This window comes from Berghia stephanieae, chromosome 5 (genome assembly GCF_034508935.2).
Source record: "Berghia stephanieae isolate SIO BIC M18660-M18661 chromosome 5, UCSD_Bste_1.3, whole genome shotgun sequence".
NCBI classification, from domain to species: Eukaryota; Metazoa; Mollusca; class Gastropoda; order Nudibranchia; family Aeolidiidae; genus Berghia; species Berghia stephanieae.
In genome coordinates, this window is record NC_088364.1 from 41,278,490 (window position 1) to 41,292,163 (window position 13,674).

At 37.8% G+C, this 13,674-nt stretch overlaps 2 protein-coding genes across 2 annotated transcripts in view; both read right to left on the bottom strand.

Moving 5' to 3' along the window:
* Positions 1-13,674, bottom strand: part of LOC144974139 (uncharacterized) — a 79,975-nt gene that overhangs the window by 13,985 nt on the left and 52,316 nt on the right. The window lies entirely within an intron of this gene.
* The window catches only part of LOC144973804 (uncharacterized), a 36,143-nt gene that overhangs the window by 299 nt on the left and 22,170 nt on the right, over positions 1-13,674 (bottom strand). The window contains exons 2-4 of the mRNA XM_078916698.1: positions 12,660-13,201; positions 8,120-8,293; positions 100-235 (exon numbers count right to left, since the gene is read on the bottom strand). Of these exons, the coding sequence (XP_078772824.1) occupies positions 100-235; positions 8,120-8,293; positions 12,660-13,183 (834 nt within the window). The 5' untranslated portion in view covers positions 13,184-13,201. The remainder of the gene's footprint in view (positions 1-99; positions 236-8,119; positions 8,294-12,659; positions 13,202-13,674) is intronic.

Sequence of the window (13,674 nt, forward strand, 5' to 3'; positions counted from 1 at the left end):
AAAACATGAATAAAGATCGCTCCCATTGACAAGTAAATTTCTAAAAATGTCGGGGAGGGAGTTTAACATGCGACATAACTCTTTTTTTTTCTGTCTTACATGCACCGGTGCTCCATATCCTGGGCTTCCCATGAATAACCAATTAATTGGCATGTCGTTTGAATCATTGGGCAAGAAGTATGGTCGACTGTACTGAGAGCGGAGAATTGATCTGACAGCAGAACCACAGTCGCTCCTGCCAAAAGACGAAATGGAACATAGGTCAACGTCATTTAAGTAACAGTCCTTCAGAGCCAATAGACCCATGGAGCCGGAGTTTGTCCCGGTTTCTATAGCGTGGAAAGTACAATAGAAATTGCTTGTTACCCTTTAGAGATGACGCTAGTCTATCGCAAAGTACTTTCCGTCAGATCTAATAAATCCAGCGAGAGGAGCACAGTTACTCCTGCCAACAACAAAAAATGATTGAAAGGTGGTCAACATAATTCCATATACCGATATTTATTTAAATTTACCCAAAAAAAAGAATAATCCTTTCTTTAAAAAATATAGCCTTGTGGAGAGCAATGTGCTTATTTGAGTCAATAAAAATATTTATACGGCGCACAACTCTACTGAAAGATTTGAAAAATAGAAATGTATTTTTTACAGATAGATAAACATTTGATTTCCTTTTATAATTTAAAGTCAGTTTGAAAGTTCGTTGAGTCACACAGATATCATAAAATACGTATCGACGACACTAACACTCTCAAAAACAACCAATTTCACAACTGTAAAAAGTTGCCAGTTTGGCGTTTTTACGACAGGAAGAACAACCAAAAGTTGACAAATGGATTTTGACCATTGTTTTGATTTTCAGCCGCCATTTTGATTTGTGAAGTATTGAAAGGTAGTGCAGTCCGAGGGTCTTTTTTTCTATTAGGGTTAGCTCGAGATCGAAGGATTTTTTTTTCTATTAGGGTAAGTCATAAGTCTTAGTAAAGGTGCTAGGGTGTTTGTTTTCCCATAAGTTAAGTAAAGGGGAGACATTCCGAAAGCTCCTACATCCCCAGTATTCTTTCAATTTGTATTTTCACCGTTGATCTTTTGTCAGGCGTTTATTCATTCAATTTGTCGTCATATACTTACTTACTTAATCCTCTTCGGGCTTTGAGGCACATAGGGCATCCACCAGACATTTCCATTTTTTTTGCGATCGGCTGCTTTTGCGGTGGCTGTATTCCAGGACAGGCCTGCTTCCTTTATTTCTTTCTCCATGGTCCTTCGCCAGGTTTCTTTGGGTCTTCCCCGCTTTCTCTTCCCATCTGCTGTCCAGTACAATGCTGTCTTGGGAAGTGACCCTTTTTCCATTCTGGCCACATGACCCAGCCAACGCCATCTTCTTCTTTTTATTTGGCTTTCAATGCTAGTGCAGTCATCTTTCTTTAATAGATCCACTGTTTTTATTTTTGTAGGCCAAAATAAATTAAAATTATTTTTAACACTTGTTCTGAAAGGCTTCTAGTTTCTGTATTAAAGAGGATGTCATTTTCCAGCTTTCACTTCCATAAAGCAGTACACTTAAAACATTGCTCTTGTATATTTTCAGCTTTGTCTTTCTCATTATTTGCTTTGATTTCCAAAAGTTTTTCAGCATCCCAAAAGCCTGGTTTGCCTTTTGAATTTGTGCTTGATATCGTGTTCTGCATTTCCGTCGTCTGTTATTTTGGATCCGAGGTAGGAGAACTCTGTTACCTCTTCAATTATATGTTCATCTATCCTAATTTCACTGTCATGTTTTGGATTCACCCTAATGTACACAGTCTTATCGAAATTTATTTTCAGTCCAATTTTCGAGGCGTTCTTGTGTAGTACGTTTAGTTTCTCTGAGGCGTCTCTGTGTGTACTGGAAACTAACGCGATATCATCTGCGTAGTCTATATCTTCCAGAAAGGATGTCAGTGTCCAGCGAATGCCTCTCTTCTTACCATCAATTGTATTTTTCATGAGCCAGTCTAGAGCCAGGATAAACAGAAGCGGGGAGAGTATGCAGCCTTGTTTTACACCAGTTGTTACATTAAAGCTGTCTGTTAAATCGTTACCACAGATCACTTGGCATTGGTAGTTGCTGTACATTGCTTTTATTAAGTTGACTATCTTCATCGGTATACCATAATGGCGGAGTATTTTCCACAGGGACTCTCTGTGTAAGCTGCCAAAGGCTTTTTTAAAATCGACAAAAATGGTTTAGAGGGGGCTGTTGCATTCAATGCTTTGCTCCAGGATTTGTCACGGGGTAAATATGTGGTCACTACATGACTTCCCTTTTCTGAATCCTGCCTGCTCTTTTCTAAGAATATTTTCAATGTGAGGTGAGATTCTTTTCAGAAGGATTCTATTAAAAATTTTGCTCGTTACGGACAGGAGTGTGATTCCACGCCAGTTAGCACAATTTCCCAGGTCTCCTTTCTTGGCTATTTTATGGATGATGCCTTTCTGCCAATCCTGTGGTATTTCTTCCTTTGCCCAAATGTTGGTGAACAATTTACTGAGAATGTTGGACATTTCTTGCGAGTTCGCTTTAAGCAATTCCGCACTGATTTTGTCAATACCTGGAGCCTTGCCATTAATTTGTTGTTGTATTGCCTCGTGCACCTCATGCTCAGTGATTGGACCAAGATTAACCTCTACGTCCATTTCTGCTTCTGGGATATCTGTGTAAGAAGATGGGTCTGGTCTGTTCAGAAGGTTTGCGAAATATTCTCTCAATCTTTCAATTTTCACCTTTTCGTCTGTGATGACACTACCATCTTGGGATTTTAATGGTTACTCTTGACCTTAACTTCTGTTTCCGGAGAGCTTTTTTGTGATTTTGTATAGCGTTTGTACGTCTTGTCTTACAGCTGCATTTTCTGCTTCAGTTGCTAAATTTTCTGTAAAATCTCTTTTGTCTTTCCTTGTGGATTTTTTCACTTCTTTATCATTCAATGAGTATTCACTGGATAGCCTTTCTTTCAGTCAGGGGGATTTAGCGTTCAAGAGATTTTGTTTGATTGATTTTCTTTGGTTAATTAGCTCCCATGACCTTGCTGATATCCAATTCTCTGTATTTGATTTATTGTGTCCTAAGTGTTCAGTGGCACTTTCCTGCATGATGTGGTTGAAATCTTGGATTGTCATGTTTGTAATATCTTGTATTGCACTGAATTTGTTTCTTACTGAGATATTGAACTGGTTTTGGATATCTGGGATTTTCAATTTATCTGTGTTGAAACGTTTCTTCTTCTGTTTTGCTATTTTTGTTTTCATCAATTTAGTAGAGCTTTTGGCTGTGATAAGATGGCGGCCACTTCCAATGTCTGCCAATCGTCTGACTCTGACATCGTTTAAGCTGCTCTTCCATTTTCTGTTGATAATTATATGGTTTATCTGACTTTCTGTTTTTCCATCTGGTGATTTCCGGGTCAGTTTGTTGTATGTTTTTGTGTGGGAAGAAAGTTCCACCAATAATGAGGTTGTGTTCTTCGCAAAATTCTGTCAGTCTGCTTCCATTGTTGTTCATCACCCCTATGCCTTCCTTTCCAACTGACTGATTTGTTTGTTTTTCAACTGTATTGCCAACTCTTGCATTAAGGTCTCCAATGATCATGAGCATATCATGCATTGGAATGTTTTCAACGGCCATTCTTAAAATATCGTAAAATTCTCCTTTGTTTTCTTCATCTGCATCCTCTGTAGGTGCGTAATATGTGAGGATTGATAGTATGGTGTATTTTGAGTTGTGTCTAGTGTATAAAATTCTTTCACTTATCGGTTTCCATTCCAATAGTGATTTGTTGTTTTGCCTGGCTATCAAGAGGGCAACACATTCTCTGTGTTGGTCATCCTTTCGTCCTGACCAAATGATCAGGTCGCCATTAGAGAGTTGGCGCTTCCCAGCTCCTGTCCATCTTGCCTCTGATATGCCTAGCAATTCGATCTTGTAGTTCAACATCTCGCGCTGGACTTGTGCCAGTTTTCCTGTTTGATATAGGGTCCTAACATTCCAGCAGGAGACATTGAGCTTGCGTTTTGGTGACAACAGATCTGCAATCTGGTCGGGGCCGTCCTTTTGGCTTTGACCTCCTACCGTCATGAAGCCAGCTTCTCTGCTACCGCCGGTTATGGATTTACGTCTGGTTTCTGTTTCTGTAACAGTTTGTTTTTTATGAGGTGGGTTGTTAACCCTACGCTCAACCCCCATTCCTGGAGGGCCGGTGGATTACTCTTCGTCTGATCTCTCTCCTTTTTTCTCTTATTGGAGGTCCGAGGTTCGAGATACGCAAGCCCTTCCACCACGACAGGGTGATAATCCGTAGGGAGGGTTGTCCTCATATAGAAGCATTTTAAAAACTTCAATTTAATTTTTTAAAAAAACAGATCAAATGAACGTTTCGGGTTTCCCCTTTTATCAACAAAACAGGATGAATGAAACACCACAGATGAATGAGATAATGTGGTAGTAGCGTAGTTAAGATGAATAAACAAAACATTGGTTGGCAGGAAATTAGTATGCTCCTTTGTAAGGAAGCACTAATTAAAATAGAATACTGGAAATTTCTAAAAGGTGCGCAATTAATTAAATTAAAAGAGGGGAGGCGGGGAGGAACTGTGTAATGCAGTTTAGAAAGTGAAATATAAAAACGTGTAGAGTGTTGTTGGAAAATAAATACAATGGAATTGAAAAGAAATACAGTTGATCTTCTTACCACAACCTGTTTTCACATGCGGATAACTGTATGTTGCTGTGTCACGGGTCAGAGGCTATAGTGGCTTACACTTAATGTTGGGCCACACAGAAAAATCAACCGAGGATATACCAAGTTACACAGACAACGTTGTTTACCAATCTGCCCTCATTAAATAATGGTGGGTACAAAATCGAATGAAAATAGTTCTTTCCCCGCGAAATTGCGGGCTTTTTACTAGTAAATTAAAATAATCAACCAAAATCAACATGTGACTCGCAGACTCAAAGCGGTATTATGTTGGAATTAATAAATGAATCCGTTTTCAAACACGCCTCACCAGCGTTGTCACATCTTACTAGCTCTGTATGTTATGTGCTTTTTCAGCGGGAAAAAAAAACAATTTAATGAGAACTGCTTATAAAATGGTTGGCTAAAAACAACAACAAATTGCCGAGTGACGTCAATGTTGTTCCTTTTTCAGGAAAATGCTGGCCCGTGGAGTCGAAGTTTATCCCGGGTTCTATGGCGTGAAACGGATAGGACACTAGTCTATTGCAAAGTACTTTCCGCAATATTTAATATAGACCTAGCTACTCAATCACTGCCGGGTGCACATGGGGGGGGGGGGTAGGTCAGAAAAAACTCGCAGGCACCGGCGATTAGCCACGGTCCCATTTAGTGTGAAGCGAGTGCTCGACCAACTGAACTATCGAGAAAAATACAAGACATAAAACATCTCACAAATCGGTCTTCCTCGGCAGGGAATTTAACCTCAAACCTTCTGATTACCGTTCGATCCCCAATCGTGGAAGACTGATTTTGGGGGATTTTTTTTTTTTTTTTTGTTTTTCATTTTTCGTTGATGAGGTCATATAAATCGATCGATAATAGACTTTCTGGCCAAATTTTTAAACACGCGTCTTTCCACAGTCCGGCAGTTGACTGATTAAGGCCGCGTGTCCACCAACACGGAAACGATCCATAAACGACACGTCTTTTTGAAATCGTTTCTTAAAGGTGTGTCCACCGAGAGAAAAACGACACGAAGGGTTAATTAGACAAATAGAGTAGTACTGGTTGTGGCAGCGGTGGTAGTGGTGGTGGTGGTGGTGGTGGTGGTGGTGGTGGTGGTGATGGTGGTGGTGGTGGTCGAAGTAGTATTAGTATTAGTAGTAGTAGTAGTACAACTACTGTTACTATTAATACTACTACTGCTATTACTACTACCACCGCCACTACTACTACTACTACTACTACTACTACTACAACTACTACTACTACTACTACTACTACTACTATTAATACTACCTATACTACTAATACTACTAATAATAATGATAATATTAATAATAATGGTGATGATGATGATGAGGATGATGATGATGAGGATGATGATGATGATGATGATGATATTAATAATAATAATAATAATAATAATAATAATAATAATAATAATAATAATAATAATAATAATAATAATAATAATAATGATAAAATAATAGTAATAATAATAATAGTAATAATAATAATAATAATAATAATAATAATAATAATAATAATAATAATAATAATAATAATAATAATAATAATAATAATAATAATAATAATAATTTTTTTTAAATCTCCTAAAACGGCAGCTTGGGTCATGATGATGATTGCAAACATATGGACATTGTTTTGTGTCCTTGGGTAAGATATTTTACACATAGCTTCCCTCAGCTCGGGTGTAGGTCAGTATCTATCTATAGGCAGTGAATGGACATTGTAAGAATGTTAGTACAAAAAGAACGCGTCTACTGTATGAACAGGAAGCTTGTATCCATGGGGCCTTCTGGAGAAATATATGAAGTAGTAGCAGCAGTAGCAGTAGGAGTAGTAGTAGTAGTAGCAATAGTAGTAGTAGTCGTAGTAGTAGTAGTAGTAGTAGTAGTAGTAGTAGTAGTAGTAGTAGTGTAGTAGTAGTAGTAGTTGTAGTAGTAGTAGTAGTAGTAGTTGTAGGAGGAGGAGGAGGAGGAGGAGGAGGAGGAGGAGGTGGAGGAGGAGAAGGTGGTGGTGGTGGTGTTGGTGGTGGTGGTGTTAGTGGTGGTGGTTGTGGTGGTGGTGGTCGAGGTGGAGGAGAAGGATGTTTTGGTGGTGGAGGAGGAGGAGTAGTAAAAGTAGCAGTAACAGTGATTTTGGTGGATAGTAGTAGTAGTAGTAGTAGTAGTAGTAGTAGTAGTAGAAGTAGTAGTAGTAGTAGTAGTAGTAGTAGTAGTAGTAGTAGTAGTAGTAATAGTAGTTATAGTAGTAGTAGTAGTAAGTAGATAGTAGTAGTAGTAGTAGTAGTAATAGTAGTAGTAGTAGTAGGAGGAGGAGGAGAAGGAGGAGGAGGAGGAGGAGGAGGAGGAGGAGGAGGAGGAGGAGGAGGAAGAAGAAAAAGAGGAGGAGAAGGAGGAGGTGGTGGTGGTAGTGGTGGCGGTGGTGGCTGTGGTGGTGGTGGAGATGGAGGAGGAGAAGGAGGAGGTGATGTTGGTGAAGGAGGATGAGTAAAAGCAGCAGTAACAGTGATTTTTGGTGGTGGTGGTGGTGGTTGTAGTAGTAGTAGTAGTAGTAGTAGTAGTAGTAGTAGTAGTAGTAGTAGTAGTAGTATTAGTAGTAGTAGTAGTAGTCAGTCGTAAAAGAAACAAGATAAATTAACGAGTGTTGTGAGAATAATATTCACAAAAGGAGTTGATGAGAAATTCTATTAGAAAACTGTGTCAGGAGATCATTTTTGAATAAATAATAAAATAAATACAAAATAAATTTGAAATATGGTGAAAACGCATTAAAAATAAGCGCACGCGCTTTGATTTGATTAATTCTGAGGTACTAACACCGATTCCGATATTATTTTTTTTTTTAGATTTGAGCACAAAAGTGTGTTTTTTTATATAAAATTCAAACGAAGGAAATGGCTGAAGACTAATAATCAAACGTTACGACCAAAATAGTGCATGAACTCTTCCCAGCGTCTTGCCGGAAATGGGCTAAAGACATATCGTTCCGTATCGGTGTCACTGAATACGGGTTACTTCTCTTTTAGTACTCAGATAATATAGGAACATGAGAGTATCCTATTTTTTTCCAAAGACTGACGACTTTTTGTCGGTTCGATTCTGTTTAGGTGGACACGGCGCCTAAGTAAGAATTGCCGGTTTAAGAAACTTAGCGTCAAAATGATCAGAATTACGAAATTCAAGTCTTTTGCAAGTTAAAAAATTACATGTACTCTCTTCAATAGAAGCAAATAATTTAACTCACTCACACCTGAGAATTCAGACTAAAAATTCAATAAAAAGATTTTTTTGTCAGGGTCATCCCGACATAAAACCGAACTGAGTCGGTGAGACACAAAGGATGCTAAATAATAAATTGGGAATCAGTACCATCCAATGTACCACGGCTTTGTATCATTCTTCAAGGCAGCCCTGTCATCCGGCATCTGAAAGACATCTGAAAGACTGTCAAACTCGGTCTCGAAAGGATAAAAGTCACAGTAGCGATGGAGAAATTTCATAGATCCGTTAGAGTCATTATAGAGGCGTTTAAAATACTGGAAGCTGGAAGATAAAGAGCAAACGTTACACATTAGCAATATATTGGCAAGGGATAACTGCACACTATCGAGTGATTAACTAGAAAGAAAAATACTTTTTTTTAAAAAGAATAAGAAAAGAAATCAACGAAAAGTCTTCAGTACGACACAATGGTTTCCAATTATCCCCAACTTTGTTGATTAAAAAAATAAAGTCATCAATCATACGTTTATTGATTTTTAGATCATACCATAACTGTTTCACTGACCAAAACACTTAACAAAGGAGATTGGGAAAAATCCGTTTGTGCTATATATATGATCAAATCGGGCAAATAGATATGCTATGCCCCTTAATTTCTTTCCGTGAACTTATTATGCTCTATTAGAATCTGTATTATAGTCCATTTTATCCTTAATCCAAGGAAATAAGTAATAATAAATAATCTAATGACTCTTTTTTCATAATTATTAATTGATTGTCTGTGGGCTATGTTTTCTTTTAGGGTTTAACAGCTCTTGCGACGCTTTTAGGTCAACCCCAGTGAAAAAGAATGTGATGAAATTGCCCCCCCCCCCCCCCCAAAAAAAAAAAAAAGTAAGAAGGGAGGGGGGGGGGTAGTTCAAAAACGTAACAAGTGCATACTCCAAAAAAAATCACTAATTTATCTAGATTAGGCCCACCAAGGTGTTCCACTCATACACTAGCGCAGGTTACTTTAAAAAACAAAAACCAAATCCAAAAAAAAAATAAAAATAAATAAATAACGTGAGCTTTTATGTAGCGCGAAGTCCCACATTTGAGAGCTTTTGCACGCACAAAAAAGGGTCATTTAAATCGATCGATATTTGAACGACCAGTGTTTTGGCCAAAGTATTAATTACACTTTTTTCCAGACTTCGGCAGTCAACTGGTTGAAAGGTAATACTTCAAGTTAAATCCAGATAGACATAGTCTATCCGTTTTGGTTGCTTTTGTTATTGATTGTTTTGATTTCATAACGTTCCGATTTTAGTTATTTTGTTTGTTTTGTTCAAATCTTTTATATTCGGCTATGTGGTATCGTGGTATCGAATCGGAAGGTCCTGTGTTTGAGTCCCCCTCTGAGCAGTGCATGGTTGAGTCCTTGGAAAAGGCTCATTATTTACATTATCTCACCGTACTTAGGTTGAAATGAGTACCTGGCCGTGATCATCGTAGTCTGTCAGAAAAAAAATGTAATATATCCTAAAATGCGTCATATCTCGACCTACATGTTAAGTGTGCCTGTTGACCAGGGAACCCTTGTAAAGCACTTTCAGCACGTTTAGTGGATATTGCTTTATTTAAAAGCTCAATTTTGTTGAAAGTTAATGTTCTATTCACACAGCTTTATGCAGCTCAGGTATTTTAGTGGGATTTAATGTTCTTCCTTTTCTAGCGTTCTCTCCTTTCAACGCAAAAGATTTCCAAAGATGAATTATCAACTCATTCGCTATAGATAGTATTTCGTTCTTTTCATATTTTAACTTACTTTTGAGATCCTACTAATTGCTGTCCGGAGCTTCGAACATCCACAGAGGCTTCTTGATGGTTCCGGGCGGCTCCAGACGGCCTCCGGACGTTTCTAAGAGCCTCTGAAGGGCTTTAAATGCTATAGACGGCCTTCAGGCGGCTCCAGACGACTCCAGACGGCATCCAGACGGCTCTGGAGGCTCCGGACGGCTTTTAGAAAGCTTCGATTACTGTTACCCGTCGGTAATACGTACATTGACCAGTGACAAAAACGATTATTGTTACCGATTGATAAATAGTACACTGACCATTGACAAAAAGATTATTGGTATTGATCGATAAATAATACATACACTATTGCCAGAAAGATTATTAGTACTGATCGATAAATGGTACATTGACAAAACGATTTTTGTTACCAATCGATAAATAGTACATTGGCCATTGACATAATAATAATGATAATACATGACATTTATAACGCGCATTTTCATCACTGGGTGATGCTCAATGCGCGAAACAAAAATACAGAGACATTATTATACAAATGAAACATTATACATACTACATCAACATAATATTGTCATTATACAACAATGTAATAACTAAACATAGAGTCATTAATACAAAATATGGTATAATACATCCACATGCTATATATTGTCAAATACGGAGATAATATAAAATAATGATATAATAACATAAACTAAATTAACATTAACTGGTAACCAATGCAGCTCATACAAAAGCTGCAACGAGTAGGATGTTCTCTTTTTTCATAAAATCAATTTAGCAGCCGCATTCTGGATACTTTGCAGGCGTGATATTTTATCGTTGCTTACATTCGAGATTAACGAGTTACCGTAATCTATTTTAGATAGTAAGAAAAATGTTATTAGTTTGCATGTTACTTCTCTTGTTCGGAAAGGTCTAACGGACCCAATTCTTTTTAAGCCTATTGTCAAACTTCTACATAGAGAATCAAATTGTGCCTGCATAGTCATATGTTGATCTAGCATTACCGTTAATTGTGCACCCATTTATATTTAGAGTAAACATAACCAGTTTATTCTATTTATTTATTTATTTAACTATATATTTATTTAATTAATTAGATTAATCTTGTGGCCAGTACCTACATTTTCTCTCAACCGATATATTGATTAGGAGTCCCGAAAGCTAAATTGGTAGAGCACTCACTCCATACTCAAAGGGACCAGGATCGACCCAGCGTGACGTCGAGATAATTGTTTTCATGAACATCTCCACCCCCCCCCCCCCCCTTCCCCTCGCCCGTCCACTACACCCATATGTAATTGGGTAGATAGGTCGGCTAGATCAGGATGCCCTTAGGGCTGTACGAAGCTTTTCAGGAGCCATCCGGAGGTTGGCGGCCTTCCGAAAGCTCCTCGTACTAAGGAAACAATTCAAATAAACCCTCAACTAACCCTAAGAAAAAATAAAAAACTAGTACCTTAACTAATCCTAATATGAAAAATAAACAACCTAGCACCTTTATTAAGACTTATGACTAACCCTAATAGAAAATGAAAATCCTCCGACCTCGAGCAAACCCTAATAGAGAAAAAAAAAACCTAGGACTGCTTTCAATATTTCACAAAACTAAATGGCTACAGAAAACCAAAACAATAGTCGTATTAGGAAAGTTGAATATTTCACTAGTCTATCAAGGTTTGTTCTAGAGTTTTTAAATGCTACTATATATTGACGAATTTAATAAATAAACGCATGGTAAAAGATCGATGGTGAAATACAAATTGAAAGAAATGCCAGTACGAGAAGCTTTCGGAAGGCCTCCCCTCCCGACGGACTCTGGAAAGCTTGGAACAGCTCTGGAGGCCTACGGGTGGCTTGGGAATGCTTTAGATGACCTTCTGACGGCTCCGGACGGCAATTAGTAGGACCCTACTTTTGTCACGATAGATCAAATTACGTGATATTCACTGTCGACTGTTATATACTGCAATGATGTCCATCGTCGTGTGCCTATTCTATATTTAGGTCCATGGAAGTTTCATCGAGACCGACGTACACGGAGATTGAAACTCAAAGAAATTGAACCAAAAAAGAAACCAAAAAAAAAACAACGAATAAACAAATAAGAGAAAGTGTGTCCTGATTAATCACATTATTTCAGTCAGTTACAATGCCAACAGAATAACTTTTGTCTCCACTATACTTTCGAATCATCTTTTTTTTATTGTTCTTTGACGCAAACCCTTCGATTTCGGAGTCTCGTTCACTCTCAGCTCGCGAGCCGATGTATTCAGTTATTTTAGTTTTTACTCACAAAAATGTGTACTTTCGACGATATGCACTTATCTTATAGTTTTTTTTTAAGCCAGTGGTAATGGCAACAGGACACTTTTTGTCTCTGTCGTTCGTAACCGACGTATTTTCTTTCCGAATCGAAGTGTACTCAATCTAAAAATACATAGTTGCTATCTTGTTGACGATAATATGACGTCTCCTAGTAACAACTTCAGAAAATGACTAAAACTTGGCCAAACTTAGTTCGAAGGTGCCGTGATTTTGGTCTCGGACTTGCTAGTCAGTTCACATGAAATTCGATTTTATCAAGTCATTGACTAAAGTCAGAGATAATCAGAGACCAAACCCTCGTCCGCGTTCATGAAAACGGCACCAGGAGTCAATTATGTATGTTTGTGGTCGTGTGTGCGTGTGTATGTATTATTATTCTATTTTATAATGGCATGGAGGTGAAACAAAATAAATGTACATTTCTTTGGACAATAAATTCTATTATTATTATCATTATTATTATTATTATTATTATTATTATTATTATTATTATTATTATTATTATTATTATTATTATTATTATTATTATTATTATTATTATTATTATTATTACTTAAAGCTTTGTAGAGCTTCCCAGTCTTGCATGGCACCCTTGATCAAAACTGGTACTGCAGTGTAGGCATGGTATTTGGTGAATTCCTTAACAGAGATGTTATAAACAATAGGGACGTGCCTTAAATTTGCACAAATTCCACAAGGCATGTGAGACTGAACAAGCAGTGGACTGAAATCCATCCAGTAAAACAGGCATTTGTCTTTGGTAGCTTTATAACGTAGTATTTCAAGCGTGTCAGAATTCAGTTCCGGAGATAAGGCATACCCAACAATCAGTAGAAGAAAGGTGAAAACAAATTTCTTAGAAAGCAAGTGTTGACACTGAGACTTCGAGTAAGTCAGGAATGTTTTAAACAGTATCCGATTTTTCAAAGCCCTCTTGAATTTGTTGTAATCGGTCTTCGTTAGGTCAGTGCTGAACAACAATTTGAATTCGTCATCTGCAATTCCAAATTCGGTCGCCTTTTGTCTCAATTTACGAATACGTTCCTGAGTCACATGTTGGTCTTCACGCGGAGTCATCCTTGTAATTCAGGGAGTCTGTGAAAATTGAATGGAAAATTGTTTATCATTACAAATTTCTCAGTGAACAGTTTAATTTTTCGTTAGTAAAGTCATCTATATGACTAAAGGAAATTGGTTACTTGCAGAAAATTTAATGTAAAACATAATTTTCGATACTTGTTCTTGTGCTCTATCTATTGTCATAGGGATTCGAACCTCCTTGATTCACAGTCTCTGGCACATAATTCATGACAGGCATTTCCTGATGAAGTGGTTCAGAGACTATCACCTGTGAGTAGTCCAACCATATCCTGGTAACTAATGTGAGCTTCGACCGACAGTAGGCTTAACTTCACTCAGGGACCGAGTACCCGGCGGGAAAGGGAGGAGAGCCTGGCCCCCTTAATATTCGGAGATTTTCCCAGGACTAACCTAGCCACACAATTCTGTACTCTCTGGAGTTTGTTTATTTTGTTATGAGGGAGACCAGAGAGCAGTGAATTGCAGTA